Below are 23,412 nucleotides of genomic sequence, written 5' to 3' on the forward strand. Positions count from 1 at the left end.
GTACAGTACGTTTTATTTATTTATTTTCTATATTTATTTATTTCTATCTTATTTTTTTATTTTGTTTTAGGGTAAATCACAATGCCTGCATATTTTAAAAGAGTAACTAAGTTTATATAAATAATAAATGCTCCCATGAACATTGAAGAAGAAAGCACCACTGCATTTCCCCTATAGATCTCTCTCTACACGTTTGAATGCCCCTCTCCACCGACGTCACTTCCGCCTCAGGACCATGGACAGCGCCGTCACTGCTCGTTTCATATCGGGCTCGCACACGGCAGTTCGTGGCGGGGAGCTAAACTTTTGGCACTAGACCCTGCACGGAAGCGCGTCGCCTTGTATATACAGAGAGCGCGCTGGGCATCACAAGCCCAATGCCAAGCACGGCGCGTCGCTGCGACTGAAATCTCCGCGCGGCGAAGACAGAAGACGAGAAGGGAGAGGCACGGAGCAAGGCAGCCTGCATGAAATGAATATGCACAGGGACGATTCTGACGGACACCGCTTACCGCTACGTCGCCACTGAGGGACAACGCGCAATAAAAGCAAAACAGAAAGCGAAGTGCGCTAGAGGTGAAGGACTGTTGCGAGGGGGGACGCGAAGGGACTCGATCTGCATGTGAGAGCCACACTGGAGGCAAGAGATGCAACCAGCCAGCAAGCTCCTCACTCTCGTTCTCCTCATCTTCATGGGCACAGAACTCACCCAAGTAGGTTCTTCTTTATTTCACATTCTTTGCCAGGCCGAGTCATAAAAGCTCCGGTGACAGGTTAATTGGCTGTATATCTGATGAAAGATGATGTTGTTACCTCGTCTAAAGAGCCCTCTTAACCAGATTACCAGGCAGGATTACACGATGAGAATACGTATTACTGAACGCGTTAAGAGAGACCCGTGTGTGAGCTCTGCCGCCGACGAGTAAAAGACAACATATGGTCATATCAAATAGAATAAAATTACATTTTCAAAACATCATTACTGACACTGTGTTGAACATCTGAGTGCCACACTTAAAAACATTGACTTTTTATCATGCAGGATGGCCATAATAATTAAAGAAGTCCAAACAATGTACTGAATGCAAAAATGACTAGGAAAATAACGACTTCCTGTTATAACAATCCTGTGTAAAGACTGTTGCATTAAGCTGCTGGCTGTGTGAACCCCTGCCACAAGCCCAGGGGAGCGAGCAGTAGATGTTTTTATTGCCATAGGGCCTGCTGCTGCTGTTTAGGCTTCAGGAGTTTGATGATTTAATTGACCTTGCTTGAGTAAACAGTCATATTTCTCTTGCTGCGCGTCCCGTGAATCCAATAGTTGCTGGTAATTGGGAACTGAGAAAATCAAATGTGCCACCAAGGTTTCTATCAATCAATTAATATGTGTTCTCTTTGCGTCCAGGCGCACACTGCATACACATTGTACTATAGAAGTAAACACTGCATGTCTTGTGTGTGTGTTAGAGCATTACGTTGACAGAAATACAGTCAGCATTGATTTCCTATAATTTATGTCTGTGTATGTGCTTAGCCTTCGTTCAAATGGCAACATTTTCACGTGGCACACTCCCCAGTCCTTGTGTGTCTCGGGCAGCTCTATACCCACTGCTGCAGCACTCATAATATGAACCGGACAGAGCCAAGTGCACAGAAATGCTGACACAATCCAACAATGAGGCTATTTGCCACTGATTGATGCAAGCTATCATTCAGAGTGCAGGGGGAAGGACCGGGAGCATGTTTGAGAGCTGTGGCCCCAGTGCAGTCTGTAAAGGTGTCATCGCTTGTCAGGGTCCTTCCATACATTGATGATGCACACATATGACAGCCTCTCAGTGTGTGTCATGCACTTGAAGGTAAGTCGATATCAGTCCTGAGCTTGCCTGTTCACTTCTATACAAGCAGACGGGAAGGCAAGATACAATGCAAGAGATGTACGCATGTCACACTCCTTCATCTCCTGTCAAATCAAATGCCTCTAAAGGAATTAATGTGCCATGCAAATGTTTTTTTCCTCCCATTTTCTCCTAGTATAGCCTTGCCTTTGTCTTTTTTCAGACCCGGTTTAATCTGTGTTTTGATTTGATTTGCAACAACAACACATCAGTTAAACATGATTTTGTGGTAACATTGCAGGAGTTTCCACAAATAACTGATGATAATTTACTCATTGTGCACAATGTGACTTTTCTGGTGAAGATTCCTGCTCTGCCAGGAAAGATCCACAGCATGACATCTCCATGGAGACAAGTCAGCGACAACACCATGTCAATTTACGGGTCAGACATGTGGAGACTTGAGCCCACTCAGAGTAAGAATGCGCCTTTCTGTTAAAGTTATTGAATAAAAGCGAAATAGAAACATGAGCTGATGACCATATTAACTCTTTTAAAAAAAAGAGGTATGTTTGAAGTTAACAACATTTCGTCATAAAAGATGGGCTCTTGTCTTCATATTGCACCGTCAATCAGGTGTCTTAGCAAAGACTTTTTCTGCATGGTTTTGATTTGACATTTCCTTATTTTTTTTGTATTGTTGTTAATGTATTAATTTAATTCAAACTTGAAATTGTTGATTAAAAGTTAATAAAAGAATCAACAATTTTCGCACAGCTCAGTTATACTACTCAACTATACTATAACAACTGCATATATTCTGTAGAACTCCTGCAGTTCCTTGCAGTATGGGGTCGACACAGTGTTTTATTTAGTTTCCATAACATCTGGCTCCTGCCCGCTGATTAGTAGTATGCTAACAGCTTTTATCACATTCATTCACCTCAGTGCTTGTACAGGGAAGAATAGTAAGTAGCCTGAATAGCATCTGCTTCCCTATGGCTTGGGCCCATATCTTGGAGCAGCGCCTCCCAGCTAACACCTGATCAGACAGATGGTATACTGCCATAGAAGCCCCTTTGACACCACAAACACAACCTACACACTATCGCTCATAACAATATAGCTTAGTTACCAATTAGTGTGGCGCACCTGGTTGTTTATGCATTAAGCACCTTGTACTAATCACACAGAATGCATAAACAACAAGCAAATAATTATTTTGTGGTGTGTGGCTCTGTTGAAACCTCAAGGAAGGATATAATAAAGGAGCATTTGGAGTTTGTGAATATAAAAGAACACGAAAATGGGTAGAATCAATCTGGTTTAATGTGAGATTGTGAGCCGGAGTAAGAGCTGAATTGCAATCCGCGTGGTGTGATTGGCAGCCGGGCTTGGAGCTATTTATTATTCAGTATGGGCTGGTTGAGCAATGAAGCAACGAGAGAGAGCGCAGAAGAGGAGTAGGTGGTGGAGAGAGGGCTGCAATTTTGCACTGGCAGGAGGGAAATGTGATTTTATTACCATTACCATGAAGCCTTTGGTTGTAAACTTGCTTGTCGCAGAGGTTATTAGATTGTGTCTTTTCACTTGTTGCGTTTTGAATGCTACACTTTAAACTTTAACGTTGTGCTAGAGCCAAGCTTGGGCAATTCTGAGCCACAAATCACTGCATGTTGAGAACGCCTTGGCAATCCCAGAGTTGAGTGGTTGGGGCGGCGGCACATATGCCGGGCTCCACGTGCAGCTGGCATTAGTGCTGTGGGTTTGGGTCCTGTCTCGTTTGCTGCATGTCCTCCTTTCTCTCTCATCCCAATTTTGCGCTAGGGCTTCTTGTCTAGTGAAGCCTGCGGGCAAGAAAACCCTTTAAAAAAACAGAATGCTGAATGCAGAATGTCTTATTTATTTAGTGTATTTAGGAGAACCCTTTGAGAGGTTATTTACATTAATTCATATACTTTATACGGCGTAGACATATTTTACATACATTATAGAGATGATATTTGTTCCTCTCAAGCTGTTATCGGTGATAGTTCCACATTTTGACATTGATGCCAAAACTACAATGCATTCCGAAGAACGTTTTCTAATTGAATTGGTGTTTTAATTAGTGCATGGTTGTTATTGATATTGCTAATATTACGATTGCAAAACATTGTGCAGGGCTATGCATTTTAAAAATGTTACTTTAATTACAGCATTATGTTGAATATTTATGTTTTCAATCAAGTAATTTCATTAGAACAACGTGAGAGATTAAAGACGTATAAATATAAAAGTTTAAATGACTACTCTTAAACATTTCCATCATAAATAGAGGTCAAAAGAACCTAAATGTAGTGGCCCCCGTGCGTGGACCCTCAAAACCCCCCTCACCGTGAGTGCTCACTAAGGTCGAGTGACAGAGGCTGTAAAGTGGGTGCAACACACAGGTTTTACTCAACCTCCACTCTACCGCGAAAGTGCATTATGGAGCAGACCAAAATAGCTGCAGCCTCTCCTCTTACTGTGGGAGCTTTGTGCAGCGCCATTTAGCCGACGGAAACAGGAGTAAATTGGCCTGTAACACAATGTGGTTCAAGCCGAATTAGCATACCATTATATCCATTGTCTTCGCATACATTTGTTTAAATGCAACCTTTACGTTTTCAAGCCATTTAGACTTCACAATTGGAACATGTCATTTCTACATTAGAATAATGAGTACGTCGCGCACTAGCAGCAGGAAACTAGACCTATTTAAAATGACTTTTCAGCAACGCCACATTCGGCTGCACGATGGCGCCAGAGAAACACGAATGAAAGTCTGTGGTGCAGGACACAGCTCTTACACCGCCATGAACGACTGTGGCGCCACGACTATGATTAGAACATGGTTTAATATCACACTTCAGGTTTAAAGTGGGACAAAAATGGGCTCTGGAGGATCATTGACTTTTGAGCCTGTTTCTCACTCATTCATAAAGTCCTGCAGGAGTTGACTGGACAGTGGCGGGATGAGGTGCAGAGGTCAGGGGAACACGTCCAGGAACAAAGATGACATCATCACTGAGCAGGGAAATAGATGGATGGACAGAGAGGCAGAAAAGAGGTTTCTGGCACCTCCTCTTCTCTTTCTCCTCCTCTTCTCTTTCTCCTCCTCTTCTCTTTCTTCTCCTCTTCTCTTTCTCCTCCTCTTCTCTTTCTCCTCCTCTTCTCTTTCTTCTCCTTTTCTCTTTCTCCTCCTCTTCTCTTTCTCCTCCTCTTCTCTTTCGTCTCCTCTTCTCTTTCTCCTCCTCTTCTCTTTCTCCTCCTCTTCTCTTTCTCCTCCTCTTCTCTTTCTTCTCCTCTTCTCTTTCTCCTCCTCTTCTCTTTCTCCTCTTCTCTTTCTCCTCCTCTTCTCTTTCTTCTCTTCTTCTCTTTCTCCTCCTCTTCTCTTTCTCCTCCTCTTCTCTTTCTCCTCCTCTTCTCTTTCTTCTCTTCTTCTCTTTCTCCTCCTCTTCTCTTTCTCCTCCTCTTCTCTTTCTCCTCCTCTTCTCTTTCTTCTCTTCTTCTCTTTCTTCTCCTCTTCTCTTTTTTCTCCTCTTCTCTTTCTCCTCCTCTTCTCTTTCTCCTCCTCTTCTCTTTCTCCTCCTCTTCTCTTTCTCCTCCTCTCTTCTCTTTCTCCTCCTCTCTTCTCTTTCTCCTCCTCTTCTCTTTCTCCTCCTCTTCTCTTTCTCCTCCTCTTCTCTTTCTCCTCCTCTTCTCTTTCTTCTCCTCTTCTCTTTCTCCTCCTCTTCTCTTTCTTCTCCTCTTCTCTTTCTCCTCCTCTTCTCTTTCTTCTCCTCTTCTCTTTCTCCTCCTCTTCTCTTTCTTCTCTTCTTCTCTTTCTCCTCCTCTTCTCTTTCTTCTCTTCTTCTCTTTCTCCTCCTCTTCTCTTTCTTCTCCTCTTCTCTTTTTTCTCCTCTTCTCTTTCTCCTCCTCTTCTCTTTCTCCTCCTCTCTTCTCTTTCTCCTCCTCTTCTCTTTCTCCTCCTCTTCTCTTTCTCCTCCTCTTCTCTTTCTTCTCCTTTTCTCTTTCTCCTCCTCTTCGCTTTCTTCTCCTCTTCTCTTTCGTCTCCTCTTCTCTTTCTCCTCCTCTTCTCTTTCTCCTCCTCTTCTCTTTCTCCTCCTCTTCTCTTTCTCCTCCTCTCTTCTCTTTCTCCTCCTCTTCTCTTTCTCCTCCTCTTCTCTTTCTCCTCCTCTCTTCTCTTTCTCCTCCTCTCTTCTCTTTCTCCTCCTCTTCTCTTTCTCCTCCTCTTCTCTTTCTCCTCCTCTTCTCTTTCTCCTCCTCTCTTCTCTTTCTCCTCCTCTCTTCTCTTTCTCCTCCTCTTCTCTTTCTTCTCCTCTTCTCTTTCTTCTCCTCTTCTCTTTCTCCTCCTCTCTTCTCTTTCTCCTCCTCTTCTCTTTCTCCTCCTCTTCTCTTTCTCCTCCTCTCTTCTCTTTCTCCTCCTCTTCTCTTTCTCCTCCTCTTCTCTTTCTCCTCCTCTTCTCTTTCTCCTCCTCTTCTCTTTCTCCTCCTCTCTTCTCTTTCTCCTCCTCTCTTCTCTTTCTCCTCCTCTCTTCTCTTTCTCCTCCTCTTCTCTTTCTCCTCCTCTTCTCTTTCTCCTCCTCTTCTCTTTCTCCTCCTCTTCTCTTTCTCCTCCTCTCTTCTCTTTCTCCTCCTCTCTTCTCTTTCTCCTCCTCTTCTCTTTCTTCTCCTCTTCTCTTTCTTCTCCTCTTCTCTTTCTCCTCCTCTCTTCTCTTTCTCCTCCTCTTCTCTTTCTCCTCCTCTTCTCTTTCTCCTCCTCTCTTCTCTTTCTTCTCCTCTTCTCTTTCTCCTCCTCTTCTCTTTCTCCTCCTCTTCTCTTTCTCCTCCTCTCTTCTCTTTCTTCTCCTCTTCTCTTTCTCCTCCTCTTCTCTTTCTCCTCCTCTTCTCTTTCTCCTCCTCTTCTCTTTCTCCTCCTCTTCTCTTTCTCCTCCTCTCTCAGTCTGTGGCTCTTAATGAGAGCGCTCTGAGGCGGGAGGCGGACCAACGCGCGTCGGGCGTGAACAAAATAGTAACTGAGAGCAGAGGAGGAGACAGTGCGCGGGACAAGCGGCCAGAGAGAGGAGATACAACCACTGAGTCTGCCCAGTTGGATCACCTTATTGCATCGCTTCATTTCGGTCGCACTCGTGCCTCTCCGTGCTGGAAATGTCCAAAAAGAAGGCGTCCGACCCGGATCCGCGGGTGGAACATCATGGTGCTCCGGGCAACCTGACTCACAGCCGACCGGCTCTGACCGCGGGGATGTGTGCGGAATGAAGACGGCCTGATAACAAGACGTAAAGCTGGTTCAAAGTCCGAGCAGAGGGCCAACATGACGGTGCCGTTGCTCAAAATTGGCGTCGTGCTCAGCACCATGGCGATGATCACCAACTGGATGTCGCAGACCCTCCCCTCGCTGGTGGGGCTCAACACCACCAAGCTGACGGCGGCGCAGGGGGAATATCCAGACCGGAGCACGGGAGTAAGTGCACGAGAAGAGGGGGCAGGTGCGCCTTAAAGTGTCATGGGACAAAAACTGAGCATCAGATTTCTATGGTGTGTTCTGCCAGTTGGCCAAATGGGGGGAAATCTGCTTTAAAGTTGTATCCAAGTTCTGTGGGTAAATGCAGGTTGAGGTTTATTGAAATAATTACAAAGTAGGCAAAAATGTGTAGTTTTTGTGTGCGAGCAGTTGTCTTTCCCCCTTTTACCTTTCTGTGAATGAGACGTCCAAAGCCCCGCTGCTTCTCTCAGGATCGTGGGACGCGTCCCTTTGTTTCACTGCCGCTGCCACATCTGCGCTCTGCTAGCTGACACAACCACTTTACATGCCACACAAGGTCATTTACTTGTTTCTATCAGATAGAAAACGGTGGAACATGTTTTGTCATCCTTTTACCGTGTGCGTGATCGCTCCTTTTAATCGTTGGTTTATCGTGTTCAGCAGTCTGTTAACTGATTGTTCCTTATCGCGTAAGTACAAAACCCTCCTGTAGAATCAGCACAGATGTCATCTTTTTGCAGCAGTCATTTGTTCTGTCTCTAATTCTTCTCATTAGTGACTTATCTGGACTGACTCGTATTCTCTTGGCGCTACAACACTTTCCGCCCAGCCTCCTCTCAGTATTATATATGTATAACTCTGCTCTCGTTCCTATTTGCTCCGGGTGGTTGTAAAATATCCAGACCGATGGTGCAGGAGGGTGGAGCCTGGTGGCTGGTGGCGGCCAGATGGTGATGAATGCAGGACCAGCTTTGGAATTAAGCTGGCACTGTGCACTTTATGTGCAAATAAATCAAGTACTTGTCCTTGGCTGTGTCTCATTGACCTAAACCATCTATTGAATTGGTTTGGCTGTAGGTTATTGTTATAAAGCTGTTGCCTTTTGGTATTTAAATTTAGTATCTGCCATATGCCCAAAACTTTTGGTTCACCCCCTTTAAGACCAGTATTCATCCACTTTTTACCCACTTTTTTTCTAGGTCTTGCCAGCCAACCCGGAGGAATCATGGCAGGTGTACAGTTCAGCCCAGGATAGTGACGGAAGGTGTGTCTGCACCGTGGTGGCACCCCAGCAGTCCATGTGTTCTCGAGACGCCCGCACCAAACAACTGAGGCAGCTTTTAGAGAAGGTAATTACAGTTTAACTCACGCAGCTCACAAGCTCAGCATCAAAGTCATACACTGTCCACCTCTCTGTCTGTCTGCTCACACATTTATACTCTGTGGTCCCAGTATCACCTCTCTGCCCGCTGGACAAGAATAGGAATCATGCTCTAATGAGCTCCCTGGAAACCTAAGAGGCATCCTGGGAGTCAGACTAGCACTCATGTACTGTACACATCCAAGACATTCATCTAATGATGTAACCCCACACAATCCCCACTGTGTGAGCATAGTTGAGCCCTGATTCGAAGAAAACATGATGGGAAATAAAACCATATGCACATAACAATATGTAGGTATAGGAATGATTTAGCAAGCCTATGGATGAGCCAGAATGATTGCTAGTGCCTAGTTTATAACAGTCGTGAGGAACCAAATGTCTGAACAGTATGTGTGCTACTCTTGCACCATGTGTCTGAGGCCCCTGACTAGTTGGCTTCAGTTCAGTGACTCACTGCAAGACGCCCAAACAACATATTGAAAATCTGTTGCATTTTCATTGCAACTTCTTTTCTATACAGCGCCAAATATTGTGTCAATACAAATAATAATAGTAATAATAATAGTAATAATAATAATAATAATAATAATAATACATATATGAATACACTTTTAAGTTATTCTTCCTGTATGACTCATCAGGTGCAGAACATGACCCAGTCCATCCAAGTGTTGGACCAGCGAACGCAGAGAGACTTGCAGTACGTGGAGAAGATGGAGGTCCAGCTGCGGGGGCTGGAGACTAAGTTCAGACTGGTGGAGGAGAACCACAAGCAGAATATTGCCAAGCAATTCAAGGTAAGAGTGTCACAGCCTCGCCATTTTGTGTCCTTGTCTGTAAAACACACTGTAAAACATGGCAAAAGACAAGAATCCTTATGTTAAACCAATATCAGTATATCCATACCTATACATGTAGTAAATTAGCTCAATTATATTAACCATATAGTTTAACCTGATTTCTAATGCACACCAATATGAATATCCATTGCCTTGAAAGCATCCTACATTTAAACCATTACATGACAAATAATATAATGTGAACGATGACTATAAAACACAGATGCTATTGAGAAGTAGTCTTGTCTTCTGTCTGTGTCACATGTCTCTTTGATAGTAATATAGTCTTAACAATCTTGTTCATATTTGATACTCCATGTGTCATATTACATGCATGCCCAGACCACCATGTTCCAAGCTTCATCTCCTCCGCATGTAACACACTGTCAACACCTTTCTGTCAGATTATACAACGTGTGTGTGTGTGCATTTGTCTTTTAGATAGGATAGTAAGCTCTAGCCCCTGTCAACAGTCTGTCGTTTTCTTGCTTGCAGGGCTAACTTTAAGAAATGTAAAGAGAGAGAGCCACAGGAAAGAAGAGGCAGGTCTATTCCAGATTCCCTGAACTGGGCCACAGTACTGAGAGCATTTTGGGCGACAAACAGATTAAATTTACCTAAAGCACCATTCAAAACCAGGAAAAAACCCTGACCCTTTGTCCTAAACCCACCTACCACTGATCTTTTCCTGCATGATACTGCTAATCAAGTTTTCCATTGAAGCTTTTTTTAAAACGTAACAAATTATTATTATTATTATTATTATTATTATTATTATTACTACAATTTTGATGTTATCCATTTTATTTTTGTTTCGCTTTTGTCTATGCATATTTGGTTCCTCCACAATATAAAACTCTTTAGACGTACAATTCGAGAACACTTTGTTGTCTGTGACATGTAAAAGCATGTATCCCTTACTACAATGTTGCATTTTAAACAATGATGACCAATAAAGAGCTTTCCCAATTGTTGTCGGTGTATCGAGGCGCTTGCTTCTTAAAAACGACTGGTCACTTGCCAGGATGGAGCCAACCTGTGCTTGTCCAGTCGGTGTGGTTTGTTTTTATGCTCATACACCTGCACAGTACATAGCACAAGAGACAACAACATACATTACTTATATGGGCTCACAGGTGCAGCGCTAGGGAAGAGTTAGAGTAGCCAGGCTAAGACAGGTGATTTATTTTTCTTTCATTTCCTTTTTCTTTTGCACATGACACTCAACCGGGCTTATTCTAATCCTTTCAGGCCATAAAAACGAAAATGGAGGAGCTTAGACCGTTGATACCAGTGTTGGAGGAGTACAAAGCCGATGCCAAATTGGTATTGCAATTTAAGGAGGAGGTCCAGAACTTGACGTCAGTGCTAAATGAACTTCAGCATGAGATGGGGGCCTATGACTACGAGGAGCTGCACAACAGAGTGTCAAATCTTGAAGGGAGACTCCGTGCATGCATGGAAAAATTAGGTAGGCTCAAGAAAGTCTACACACTTTTCTCAACACGGCACCGACATCCAACATGTTGTGAGAGGGAAAAATGTCAGGCATACAGTCTGTACTTAGGGCTGGACATCACAAGGACACATACACTTTTACTTATGGGGTAGAATATTTATCTTGATATCTTTATCTTGTATCTTTGTTTATTAATTGTCTTGTTTTAATGGATGTGGGGTATTTATTTATGTAACCTTAATCGCAAACCTTAAATTGTTTTGCAAATTTGTAAAGACAATGATAATCTTTTGAAGGGAAACACATGTGTATTATTGTGGGTAAGTAAAACACTATCAGCCAAAAGGTCATGGCTGATTATTTAATTATACGTTTAATGCATCATAATCTGGCGGATGGTTTACCCCAAAGTGTGTTGCATCAGTCCCAAGCCTGGATAGGTTTGTATTAAGCTACACACATGTGATTTAATGTTCAATGTTCATATGTGGTCATGCCAAATGAGAAAAAACAATAAGGGAAGAATAATCTGACCAGAAAACATGAGATTGGGCTGGTGTCCTCATGCTGCAGGTTCCTATTAACTCTTTTGCTTTCAGCCCCTGTGTTCTGTCTTCACACCTCTGTCTCAGCCCACTGTGCTAATAGATGCACACCCACAGAAACACACTTTGTACTTGCATATCACGGGTATATTGTGTCCCAGTTTCAAATTCTCTGTGGAAAACTTAAAAAGAATTATTGAAACTAATTTCACTGTTTCTTCAAACATTGGATGTTCAATGCAGAGAAGTGCTACTGTTGTGTGATTCAGTAAACATACTTTGACTTTACTGCAATATTGCAGTCTCTAATACTCACAGTGAGGTCACGACCGATCCTAAACACTACTTATCCATGTGCCATTTACCAATTATTTTCAGGGCAAATCCCTCCTGCAGTGGATGATAAAACTCTCTTATCAATGAAACTACACCAATTAGTAAATTAGATCTTTCCAGATGTATATTTCCCCATGTTTTGGACTAGAAAGGATTATCTTATCTTATCTTATAATTTTGAACACTTCTGTCGTGGCTCTTGCTCCTATTAAATCTAGTGCGTTACCACAACTCCTGCTGTCGCACTGCTCACTTCACCATCAGAGTCAAACTAATGTAGACATTTAGAACATTCTTCTTTGAATCCACATTAATACTTATACATGTACAGTTATTTCCCTTTGAGACATTGTACATAAATAATATTTTCCGTACCGTCTTTAATGGGCAGACTAAGGCTTTTGGACTGTCAAAGACACTGGCGACAGGAGCCTCCCTCTTTTCAGTGTGCACATTTGAGAAAGTGAGAGAAACAAAATGAAGGTGAGGTCACGCAGTGGCGGCCTGCCTCAGAGACACAACACAGGGTGGCTCCTCCTTTCATCTTGCAGCTCCAACACACTACCTGCTAGACTTCCAAACTAGTAAGATTAACAGGTGAAGGTCACTGGCCAAATCTGCTCAGTCAAGGCAACAAAAATAAATTGAGAAACTGAGACAGAGGGGCCGTGCTGAAATTGATAGACGAGGGTGATGGGGGAAACAAGACTGTGATGGAGTGGAGAGTATCTAGGGCCCTACAAGTCTCCTCAGGCTGTTAAAGCCGTAGAGACGAACAGTCTGACAACAGACAGAACAGTGTTACTATATGTCAGCTAGCATGGTGATAATCAACTCAAAATCTTAAAACAATGAATAACCTGGGCTATTATAATATATCCAAACATGTGATGTTGATTATTACATTGTTCCAGATTATGATCTAATAATGGGTTCAGTGCAATATATACCAAAACATAAACATAAAACAGAAGAAATAGTAGAAACAGCCTGTCTAAAACATCATGGACCAACACTTTTACTAAATATTTATTTTGGAACTGTACTTTTCACAGTGCTTACTTATGGCCTTACATTTATCTTGATCATTTAAGTCCAACAATAATTGAAAAAGCATTAGAGTTTAAACTCCAGACGTTTATGTTTTTCGCTCTCGTCAGCTCAGCTCCCATTAGCTTTTCCCTTTCAGTCTTCTGTTCACTGTGTATCCAGTGAAAAAGCAGGCCAAAAGGGGATTAGATCATATGTGTATCTCCAGACGGCCGATCCATCAGAGGCTGTCTTGCAAACAGCCGCTGCCCTCTAAAGACACAGGCGTGATTACGGAAAATAAATAAATAAATCAATGGCCACTGTATTGGTGCCATTGCTAATCCCACAGAGAGCTTACATAAGAGACCAGGTCCTGATGGGAATATACTGGGATGGTGTGTGTCTGCGAGGTGCAAGGGCCACACCACATGCAATTACAAGGACTTGAAGAGTCAAATTATACACTATTGGAGTCAATTCCAGCTCCACGGACAGTTCATTTAAGCTTCATACTAGGCCGGCTTATTGTCCAATTAATGATACATGGAATACTATTATTTTGCGGATCAATACATAGTGTATACTAGAGGTTTTTGAGGTTTTGAAGATATGCAAAATTTGAATGTTGAGTATTTTGTTTATAAAAAAAAGCTACAAAAATAATCAAAAGCTATTTAACTTTCATATAAGGGTATCTGGGGATCTTTTCTTCACGTTTTACAAACATTTCACATTTGTCTGATAATTAAACCTCAACTAATATTTTTAAATATATGTTTTAACACATTTCTGACATAATATCGTTATTAGGATATTCCCAAAAATATCGAGACATTCATTTTTTTCAATAGTACTTAGTGTTTTATTCTGCCATTTATTATTTGTTTATTTTTTATTGGGAATTTAGACAAATATATCTGATTTAGGTTTATTAGACGCTTCACCTATAACATGTTTGACACATAATTGAGTTGTTAACATTATAGAGAAACAAAGTAAAGGAAGATGTATTCAAGCAAGAGGTTAATGAATGAGAAGCCAAAAAGGATTGCCAATGAAAATGCAAAATGAGCCATAGCCAGTCCCACTTGTGAGATTAGCATATTAGAACAACTCATTAGATTTGGAAAATTAACTCATCAAGACACTCTAATTGACCTTTATGGTGCTGCTCCCGGTCTCAGACAAAAAGTGACTTAACAGTGGAGGCCAGGTCGCTAACAAAATCTCTATTTAAAACTTCTGATTTAATTCTTGTCAATGTTTATTAGCATTAAAAGACCAGATCTGTGCCCCAAGAGAGCAGAAACCAAGAACTGGTTTTGTCAAATTCTTATTAACACCTCAATCAACGCTAATTAACACTGCAGCAGCAGCGGCGGCGGCAGAATGCACAGAGGCGGTTCCTTCTCTGCTCCTTCACGCTCCCACCTTGTCACACTGAGGAGTAAAACAGTCATTAGCATGTGTGAACTGAATAATAAGCACCTCATGTAGATGGATGCAAGCGAGACGGACATTTATACTGCCACGTCCTTCATGCCTATTTATCCTCTGTCAACAGCTGAATCATTCTCTGCATTGGTCCAATGCAATGGATTTAAAATTGGGGCAAAGGCACATAGTAGTCATTTTATGTGGTATTCTGAGTTGACTTGATTTTCTAAAACGTGAACAGTTACACAGATGAATACATTTAACTTTTGGTAACACTTTTTAGTTTAGGGACCACATACTGTGGACTAACTTGTAGGAAAGGGAATACTAAGTGCTCAATTAGATGTCTGTTATTGGGTTGCAATGATTAATTAATTAATATATGAATTAATTAATAGTAACTAGCCGTCTGGACTCTAAAACCAATACGGATATACATTTTTATATAAAAATCAATAAATTAATAAGCAAGTTAAGTTTTTCATCAATTCACTTTATTTCTAAGCTGTGAGGTTCTAGATAGATTGAAGGTGGTGCAGCGGTTAGAGCTTTCTGGAGCCTTTCTGTGTGGAGTTTGTATGTTCTCCCGGTGTGAGCATAGGTTTGTCCAGTTTCCCCTTTCACTAAAAACATGTTCAATAGGCTCCTCCCCTCTGGGGCCAGGACTCCCCTGAAAAAGAAAAGGTTCCTCTCACTGGGACTTATCTGGTTAAATAATGGTCTATAAATGTATACATTCAGTCAATATATTTCAACTTATATATAATTTTAAAAGTCCCAATATACACTAAACAAAAATATAAACACTTTCATTTTTGCTCCCATGTTTCATGAGCTGAACTCAACTAATTACACTTTTTGTATATACACTAAAAACCCATTTCTCTCTAACACTGGTCACAAATTTGTCAAAATGTTTTTACTGCGTAATTAATATTACTATTGATAATCCATCCCACCTCACAATGGCATATTAAGATGCTGATGAGATTATATGAATATTGCACAGGTGTGCCTTAGGCTGGTCATTATAAAAGACCCCATGTTGCAAAGATGGATTTGTAACATTGTTCAGTAAAACTGTGCTGTTTCGTGTACATCGAAAAAAGTTTCACATCTTTGAGTTAAGCTCATGAAAAATAGGAGCAAAAACAAAAGTACTGCATTTTGTACTTTTGTTCAATGTATGTTTAATAGTATTTCACTAGTTTTTTTTCCTACTATTTGGCTAAAAAACTATTGCTGACTAGTGGACTGGATTAATTGTTAGTGACAGCATTAGTCTGTTTGTATTTATAACGTCTGTATTCATAATCAAAACTAAACAAGGGAGGAACTTGCTCTGCAACATACAACAAAATAATATCAAAATATAAAATATATCAAATAAGGCATGCATAAAACTTAAAATGTACTAATAAAATAAAAATAAAAATAGACAAAATACCTGTTACCACTTAGTTAGCGATAAATATGTGGTTCCTAACCAGAAGTGTTACCAAATATTTGTTCTGATTTAGCTACTTAAGTCCTTTTTTAGATCTTGCTTGACCTGGTTTAGACCCAGTGTAGAGGACATAATGAGGATTGTACGGGATGCATCCTTGTCAACACTTCTTTTGCAGCATGTGGCAAACTGACGGACATCAGCGAACCCATCATTATCAAGACGTCTGGATCTAGGTTCGGCTCCTGGATGACAGATCCTCTGGCCCCTGAAGGAGATACACGGGTATGTAGTATTTTACTTCAAGAACACTGGGAACTAGAAAGTGCACTAACGTAATGCATAATTGTACAATGTATTAAACTCAAAATATTTAATGATACAGTAAAGCATCTCAAATCACATTTATGTATTTTAATATGTACTGCAAACCACATCAATATTTAAGTTTGATTTTGATACCGTTTGAAATCTATATCCCTCATTTTATTTGCTTTATGCTAAATAGGTATTTCTATTATTTGAATCCCCCCTTGAACCCAGATTAATGGTTTCATAAGGCGCATGCTGTTCAAATCTGCACCATAGACAGCGACTGAACAGCAAGGTGAAAGAATCAAGGAATATACACACTAAAGGAGCTTCTGTGGAAGAAAAAACAAATACACATTTGAGACACAAAAACAGACCTCCAGCCCTTCCTTTGCCAATGTTCCCTTTTCCAGCTACTATTTTATTCTATCTGACAATCTACTTAAATCTAATACAAGTACCCTTTGAGTTAACAGCTGGAGACAACCTTGATCATAGGTTAAGGTCAGTTCTGACTGTGAAATGTAATAGTCTCTGGCCTTTTATCCTCATCATCCGATTTCCCTAAGCTGAATGGGGTCTCAGTAATAATGGGCTCTGCTTCTGTCAGTCAAATGAGATTCAAAATACAGTAATGGAACATCTTCTTTTAGAGGGAAGAGGTGGAAATATATGATGCAATAGAAATAGTTGAATTAAAAGCAATGAATAATGTAAAATCCACTATTACTAAAAGAAGCACACGGCAATTAAAAGCATGCCATAGTTTTAATGAAGCTAATTGTCATGACAAGTGCAGCCTGTGAACGTTTGAAATATTCAAGACAGTAAAGTGAACTGCGGACTAAGAATAGATTTAGAATATTGTAAGGGCACCTTTCTTTGTAAAAAATGCCACCTATTTTAAAACTGTGGATAAAAGAAGTGCTGAATTATCAAAGAGGCCCAGTGAATGTAACAGACAGGGGCAGAAGGCCTGCTACATGACTTTTCATCTCCAGGCTTCCTCTACTCAGTTCTTTGCAGAGTCCACAGAGACTTTATGTTGATGTGAATGATTCTACACAAAGGCAGGTAGAGGCCTTCAGGTGTCGGAGTCTCACTACAGCAAAGGAGAGTTTGAGCCATTGGAGGCAGGGGAATAGGGGTGGTGTGCCCACCACCACATGGGTGCAAGGAAGCCAGGTTTTGGCAGCTGAGACAGCCTTTTATGTGGAATGATGGGCATTATCCCCGTGGGGAAGAGCTCACCCCCTCCCACAGCTGTCATGCTGACTGTTTGCATTCAGAGGCTGCAGGACCGCAGTTTCCTAGATCAAGTCTCTGCTGCAACCTAATTGTAATGCTTGCTGAGAGAATTATTTGATTTATTCTGTTTGTGATCTGCATGTAAGATGCACCGATCTTCAAAGGCCTACATTGGAATGACAATTGCAATTATTTTATAGCTCGATCCTAGAGTAGCAGTAGATTCACCCATAAAACCAGAAGGTTGGATTCAAGCAACAAAGTGTTGCTGTTTTCTTCTGCAGATTTAGTGTGACTGTGGTGGTCAACGAGAATTAATAAAAGATGCATTTCTAAAAAAAACATGGGAACTACATTAGATCAAATCATTAATAATTTTAGTAATATTCAGTGCATTTTCTAAACATGTTTTTGCTGTTTAGGTGTGGTACATGGACGGTTACCACAACAACCGCTTTGTGCGAGAGTACAAATCAATGCATGACTTCATGATGTCGGACAACTTCACGTCCCACCGTCTGCCTCACCCCTGGTCTGGGACGGGTCAAGTGGTCTACAATGGCTCTATCTACTTCAACAAGTTCCAGAGCCACTTCATCATCAAGTTCGACCTGCGCACCTCCTCCATCAGCAAGTCCCGCCAGCTGGATCAGGCAGGATTCAATAGCGCATATCACTACGCCTGGGGGGGGCACTCAGACATAGACCTCATGGTTGACGAGGGCGGTCTCTGGGCTGTCTATGCCACCAATCAGAATGCAGGAAACATTGTGATAAGTAAGCTGAATCCCAACACGTTGCAGATCATCAAAACGTGGACCACGAACCATCCCAAACGGAGCGCTGGAGAGTCATTTATGATCTGTGGAACACTTTACGTCACCAATGGCTACTCAGGAGGAACAAAGGTGTATTACGCCTACTACACCAACTCCTCCACTTACGAGTATATTGACATTGCATTCCAAAATAAGTACTCGCATATATCCATGTTGGACTACAACCCTCGGGATCGTGCTCTCTACGCTTGGAACAATGGCCACCAGGTGCTTTATAATGTCACACTGTTCCACGTGATACGCTCAGAAGAACTGAAACCTCAAAAACTGCCCACAAACAAGAAATACATGTTGTCTATGGAGATCTAATATATCCAAAATATATAAAAACAAAAATACTGTTGGCAGATTTTGTATATATGAAAAAACTTCAGAGATTGCAACATGAATGCAAAGTAGGTTGAATGTGCATATACAAAAGAGCCAAAGGGTTTCATTCCAAAACGAGTTGTATATTTATTATAAGAAATGTATGAACTCAGAAAACACTCATGATTGTCACACACCTTTGTACATAAAACTGTATTATGAAGTTTACTGTAATTCATAGTTTACATTTTCTAATAGCTGCCATTTTTGTGTGTGAAGGTTTTTGATTTTGGAATGAAACTCTTTTTTACTGTTTGCCGCATAGAATATGATTGTAAAAGTAGAAAATATATGTATAAAGGTTTAAAAATACATGCCAAAAAAGATCAATCAAGCAATTATATATTACAAAAGAAATCATGCCTTTTTTATACGCCGGATGATCAACCTCCATGCAGCTGCAGTCTCAGCAGATGACCTCCCAGTTGGACATTTGGTCAATGGGGATCTAGTATACAAGAACTGAACTTTTTGGTTCCCTATGGCTTATGGACGTATAGACAAATGGGAGGTTAGTCTGGTTCAAAGACTGACAAGGCCAAATGGAATAAGTCTGTCATTTTTGTTTTGTTTTTTAATCAAAAACTGTAGCAAATACTAAAGTCTGTAGAGAACACAGCAACAATAATGTTAAAGACCTGAAGGCACTGACTGTTGCGCTGTTGTTTTCCAAGAATTGTGTTAGTGACATATGTGTAAACAAGGTTTTCTTTGCATGAGTGTTTTCTTTCACTCTGGTCTGCTCTTGAATATCTCTTGATGTACAATATTAGAACAACTTGAAGGGGGACTAAATTCGATTTTAAAGAAAACACAGGAGCATGTCAGTAGATTACAATATTGCGCTTGTGTGTATCTGTGTTTTCAAACTTTCTTTCAACAGCAATTCCACTGGGAAACATTAGCAACAGGGACACTCGTCCAGCCTGATTATTACACATTAATAGTTGACAAAACCCTCGCATTACTTTGAGACAGAATTTGGAACACACCCACTGTACAAGATAATCTATCTAACGTGTTTCAAATTCAATTAAACTATTCACATTGACACATTTACATGGTATTTTAATGAACTGACATGCTCTGACTTATTCAAGACTTAGGGTGGGATACATACGTAAATATTTCAATTTGTTTTGTCTGTTTATTGTTTGTGCATCACTGTAACATGTTGGCAACAGTTTGGCCTCTGTATGTTTTAGTCTGTACTGAGTGGGAGGAATCTAGATATCTCGTTGAAATTTTAAAAATAACGCCACTGACTTTGCAAAGAATTCTGCCCTCCAAAATGAAACAGTTCTACATTTCTTACACCTCAACCACATGTAAGTGGGTTCAAGTTGTGTTTAAATGATTACCCCATCATGTCTCCACTCATTGCTAGTAAAGGATTCCATTAAATGTATACCCTTGCAGAGAACAAATGCTTTTCACTCTTTTTGCGCTTTGTTGGACATGTGTTGTATCTGAGATGAGATAGTTAATGATCTGTGTCAATAAAAACAAAACAAACCTAGTGCTGGTTGTGGTGCCTCAGATGCCAGTCGTTCTGTAAATACTTAATACTCACAATGTTCTGCCTCCTCCTTCACTTGTTTCCAAGCAATTTCAGATTAACTTTATAGCATAATATCACTCAACAGCAAAACCTTGTAAGAAAGTCATTCATTTGTTGAAAAAACTATTTTACACACTTTTTGCTAGATTTCTTTATTATATTGTTTCTCTAAAGCCAGATACTTTGCATGACAGGACAAAAAAGAGAGACACATTGATTTGTTGACAGCTCCACAATTATGTCAATATCAGTAAACTAAGCATGACCCTCTGCATGGGGTCAATAGTTCATAATGATGCACAACATTCTCAATTTATCAAGCTGTACAAATATTGTTGCCATATCTACATTTCACAGAGATAGCAGCTCCTTCTTAGTTGGAATTCCATTGATATGTAAAAGAATGTAAGTTAACCCTGGAGTGATCTAAAATAATTGTTTGATTTTAGGATGTAACCTATAGTGTTCTGCCAGTGTTTTTCTGCCCCCACTTTCTATTCATCCCCATCTTACAGTGGTCTATATCTCCCCGCTCTTTGTTGCTCCCACCAGCTCACAGGCTCTTAGTCCTCTGATGTTTCAATCGATGAATAAATGATTGCTTCTATTTTCACTCTTGCAGCACTTGGCCAACACATGCTGCGTTGCTTCCCCAGAAATAGTTTGCCAGCGTAGGATTTGGGAAAGACAGACTGACTGACAGAACAAAACAGGATAAAAAAAAGAAAGAAAAACAGGTTTGGTGGAAAGCTCTTGCTGTGAACTCAACAATGAGCTGTCAGTCAGATGTTAGGACATTTGCATGTCTTTTTACATTGGCGTATCAGGAGAATGTGCCTGAAATCCCAATACACAATAGCCACATACGCATGTTTATATCATCCTGACAGTTACATGCCTTTACATAATTCTTCAAGTTGACTCATTTATATGTGTATGCAAATAGTTCAAGGGGCACATATAGCACATTTTCTTGTGCATTTTGCCCTCTAAATGTTATCAGCGCTGTATAGGAGCACTTATGGGAATAGCGGACAGACACAGTGAGAGGGCTGACCTTGCCTACCAGCTGTAAGGTGCATCATTCCCCCAAGGACAAAGACACTTAACAGTAATGGAACCAGTGAGGGCCAAAAGAGAGGGGGAAATGATTTATAGGACGAAGTATTCTTAATACTGTGGAAAAATGACACAAACTAAAGATTTATTGCTTGCGTTAGAAATTAGAATGAGCATTTTGAGGGCAGATACATATCTGACAATTATCTCTGCAAAGGAGTTAACATGGGGTTTTCCATAAAGGTCAGTAATTGGTCAAAGAAGGCATTATTAGTTGTGAATCTGGAAAGTAAAGGGACTGTTGTTACGTTCTCCACAATAACCATTGTATTGCTGGTCTTCGGAGGGTAGTTTTCTCACCCAATCATGCTGGTCCAAGATGATCTCAGGGCTGGATCGTTTGCAAAATGGTGTCAGGGCAGGGCGGGTTCTTTTTGGCTCAAGCTCTTTTACTAGTGGAAACACCCTAAACCTGGCCTCACTCCAAATTATTATTATTAGGTAATTAACTTTTCCAGTGAAACTCATGGATGGTATTTTGTCTCAGGACTCTTTGGGTCAGTGAAATCAATCTCAGACACCAGGGCCAATTAGTTTGCCAGGTAGGTCCAATTGAAGGGAACAACTACATAAGAAGGATGTTCCACATTATCAAGCAGACCACCATTTTCAAGCAATATGGGAAAGAAAACGGGTCTCTCTAGTGCTGAAAATAGAGAAATAGAGAAGCAGATTAAACTATGTTAGCAAATGGATACCTATCCCAGCATCCTCTATCCTTAGACCCTCCTACTCAGCAAGGATGAAGTAGAAAACATGGGGAGAACCATAGTGAAGGAGAGAACATACTCCCACGGACGGACAGGCTGTAGATGTTCTCTGTGGATAAGAGAGTTCATCCAAACAGATAGAATAGAGCGTGCTCCTCCAAGCATTTGAGGAGCATCCAGGTCTACAGGACGGTCCCGTAAGGTGGGGAATCTAAGGAGCTTTCTCCCTGTAGCAGTGTCTGACAGTAGTACTCCCCAAGAGGAGTGGAAGAAGGTGAAAAACATGAACGGACTAAAATATTAAATATTGTTTGTAGGGAAAGTAGGAAGAAGCATAGGATAGTGCTCAAGCTGCCATACATCCCCAGCATAGTTGCATAGTTGTAGCTAAGAAACTGTAATTTTTTAATTTCTGTTCCAAACTGGCCTGACCATAAAAACTAGTTCAAAGAAGAACATGTTAAGCCCGGTCATAAAGGCATAAAGACTGTGTCGACCTCTCGTGCTACCCTCAAAGATAGTGTGCAGGTCGAAAACACTTTTTATTTTTTACCATTTATGTTTTCAATATTAGTTATCTCGATCTTGAGCAACAGCAGTGAACCTTTATAGTATTGAATCTGTGTAATCCCTCATTCGTCTAGCTGTTCCAGTGTAGACAAATATTCTACAATTACTGTATTACTGATGAATTTATATAGGACACACTTTTTACATTATTTTAACAGCTTGGGCTTACTCAGTCCTAATAGTGGGGTTAATTAAATTTTGTTTATCTCTTGTTATCTATTGTTTTGATGTGAAATATGACAGGTTCATGTTTTTCTTAATTATTACATTTACAACAACATTCATCATAGTTTTACTGTTTGTGAAGAAAATTTGAAAAGTAATAGTTACAGGAAGTAGAGCCAAGTTCTGAAACTGTCTTTCCATCAAAAAATCCAAAAACAGTTAAAACTTTTTTGAAATTTTAAACAATAATTTTACAAAATAAAGGTGTAATCAGGTATTATTAATTGTCAAATAACAATTTAACATAACAAATTTATATGGATTTTGGGTCTTTTTTACAATATGGTTGCTAGGTAACTGCTATGGAATTACCTTAATTGTCAAACCTATTTCTGGAAAAAATAGGCAAAAAATAGGCAAAATGTTAAGTAAAATCCAAGCACATTGACTAAATGAGTTTCTGCTGTACAATTAAGGACATCAAACCCAAATAATATTCATGGCTCAAATTGTTACTAAAGTTAATTGATAAGACATTTCTGATTTGTTCACACTGCAATTTGGAGACGGCTGACTCTCCACACCTTCTCACAGGTGTCAAGTGTATCATTTCAATATTTGACCGCTGGTGATTCTGCTAATTTTCACATTTTATGCTAATGTGGGTAATCTGCATTCTGCCAGTGAGCCCGCTATTTGGATTTGGTGTTAGTATGCAGGGCTCAGTAGAGAAGGGAATAAATGGCTGTTCATTCTCACAGTTAGATCAAGAGCCTCTCTGTTGCATTTAAATTCAAAACATCAATTACAAGTCCCTGTTTCAACATTTACTATTGGTGGTTGACCTTTTTTGTATTCAGCGACTAGTACGAAATGTTGTAAACTTTCAAATTACTTTTACCCATGTACCCA

General features: G+C 40.5%; 1 protein-coding gene across 2 annotated transcripts; it reads left to right on the forward strand.

Moving 5' to 3' along the window:
- Window positions 1-227: 227 nt before the first annotated feature.
- olfm1b (olfactomedin 1b) lies at window positions 228-19,894 on the forward strand. Of its 2 annotated transcripts, none has more exons than XM_072454531.1 (6): window positions 228-713; window positions 8,328-8,477; window positions 9,154-9,309; window positions 10,603-10,822; window positions 15,786-15,892; window positions 17,590-19,894. In XM_072454531.1, exons 1-6 carry the CDS (start codon window positions 648-650, stop codon window positions 18,313-18,315), a joined length of 1,425 nt encoding a protein of 474 aa, XP_072310632.1. In that variant the 5' UTR covers window positions 228-647; the 3' UTR covers window positions 18,316-19,894. The 2 variants fall into 2 exon arrangements, with proteins under 2 accessions (XP_072310632.1, XP_072310631.1); XM_072454530.1 differs by lacking the exon at window positions 228-713 and adding an exon at window positions 6,839-7,326.
- The last annotated feature ends 3,518 nt before the right edge of the window (window positions 19,895-23,412 follow it).

This window comes from Eucyclogobius newberryi, unplaced genomic scaffold, assembly GCF_026437365.1.
Source record: "Eucyclogobius newberryi isolate DKJ021-1_F unplaced genomic scaffold, fEucNew1.0.hap1 SCAF_2, whole genome shotgun sequence".
Taxonomy (NCBI): Eukaryota; Metazoa; Chordata; class Actinopteri; order Gobiiformes; family Gobiidae; genus Eucyclogobius; species Eucyclogobius newberryi.

Excerpts from the sequence above, each read along its gene's own strand:
- olfm1b (XM_072454530.1), top strand. The coding sequence starts at position 7,177 with ATGACGGTGCCGTTGCTCAAAATTGGCGTCGTGCTCAGCACCATGGCG. Across the intron at positions 7,327-8,327 it reads ATCCAGACCGGAGCACGGGA|GTCTTGCCAGCCAACCCGGA; the intron begins GTAAGTGCACGA and ends CTTTTTTTCTAG. Across the intron at positions 9,310-10,602 it reads ATATTGCCAAGCAATTCAAG|GCCATAAAAACGAAAATGGA; the intron begins GTAAGAGTGTCA and ends TAATCCTTTCAG.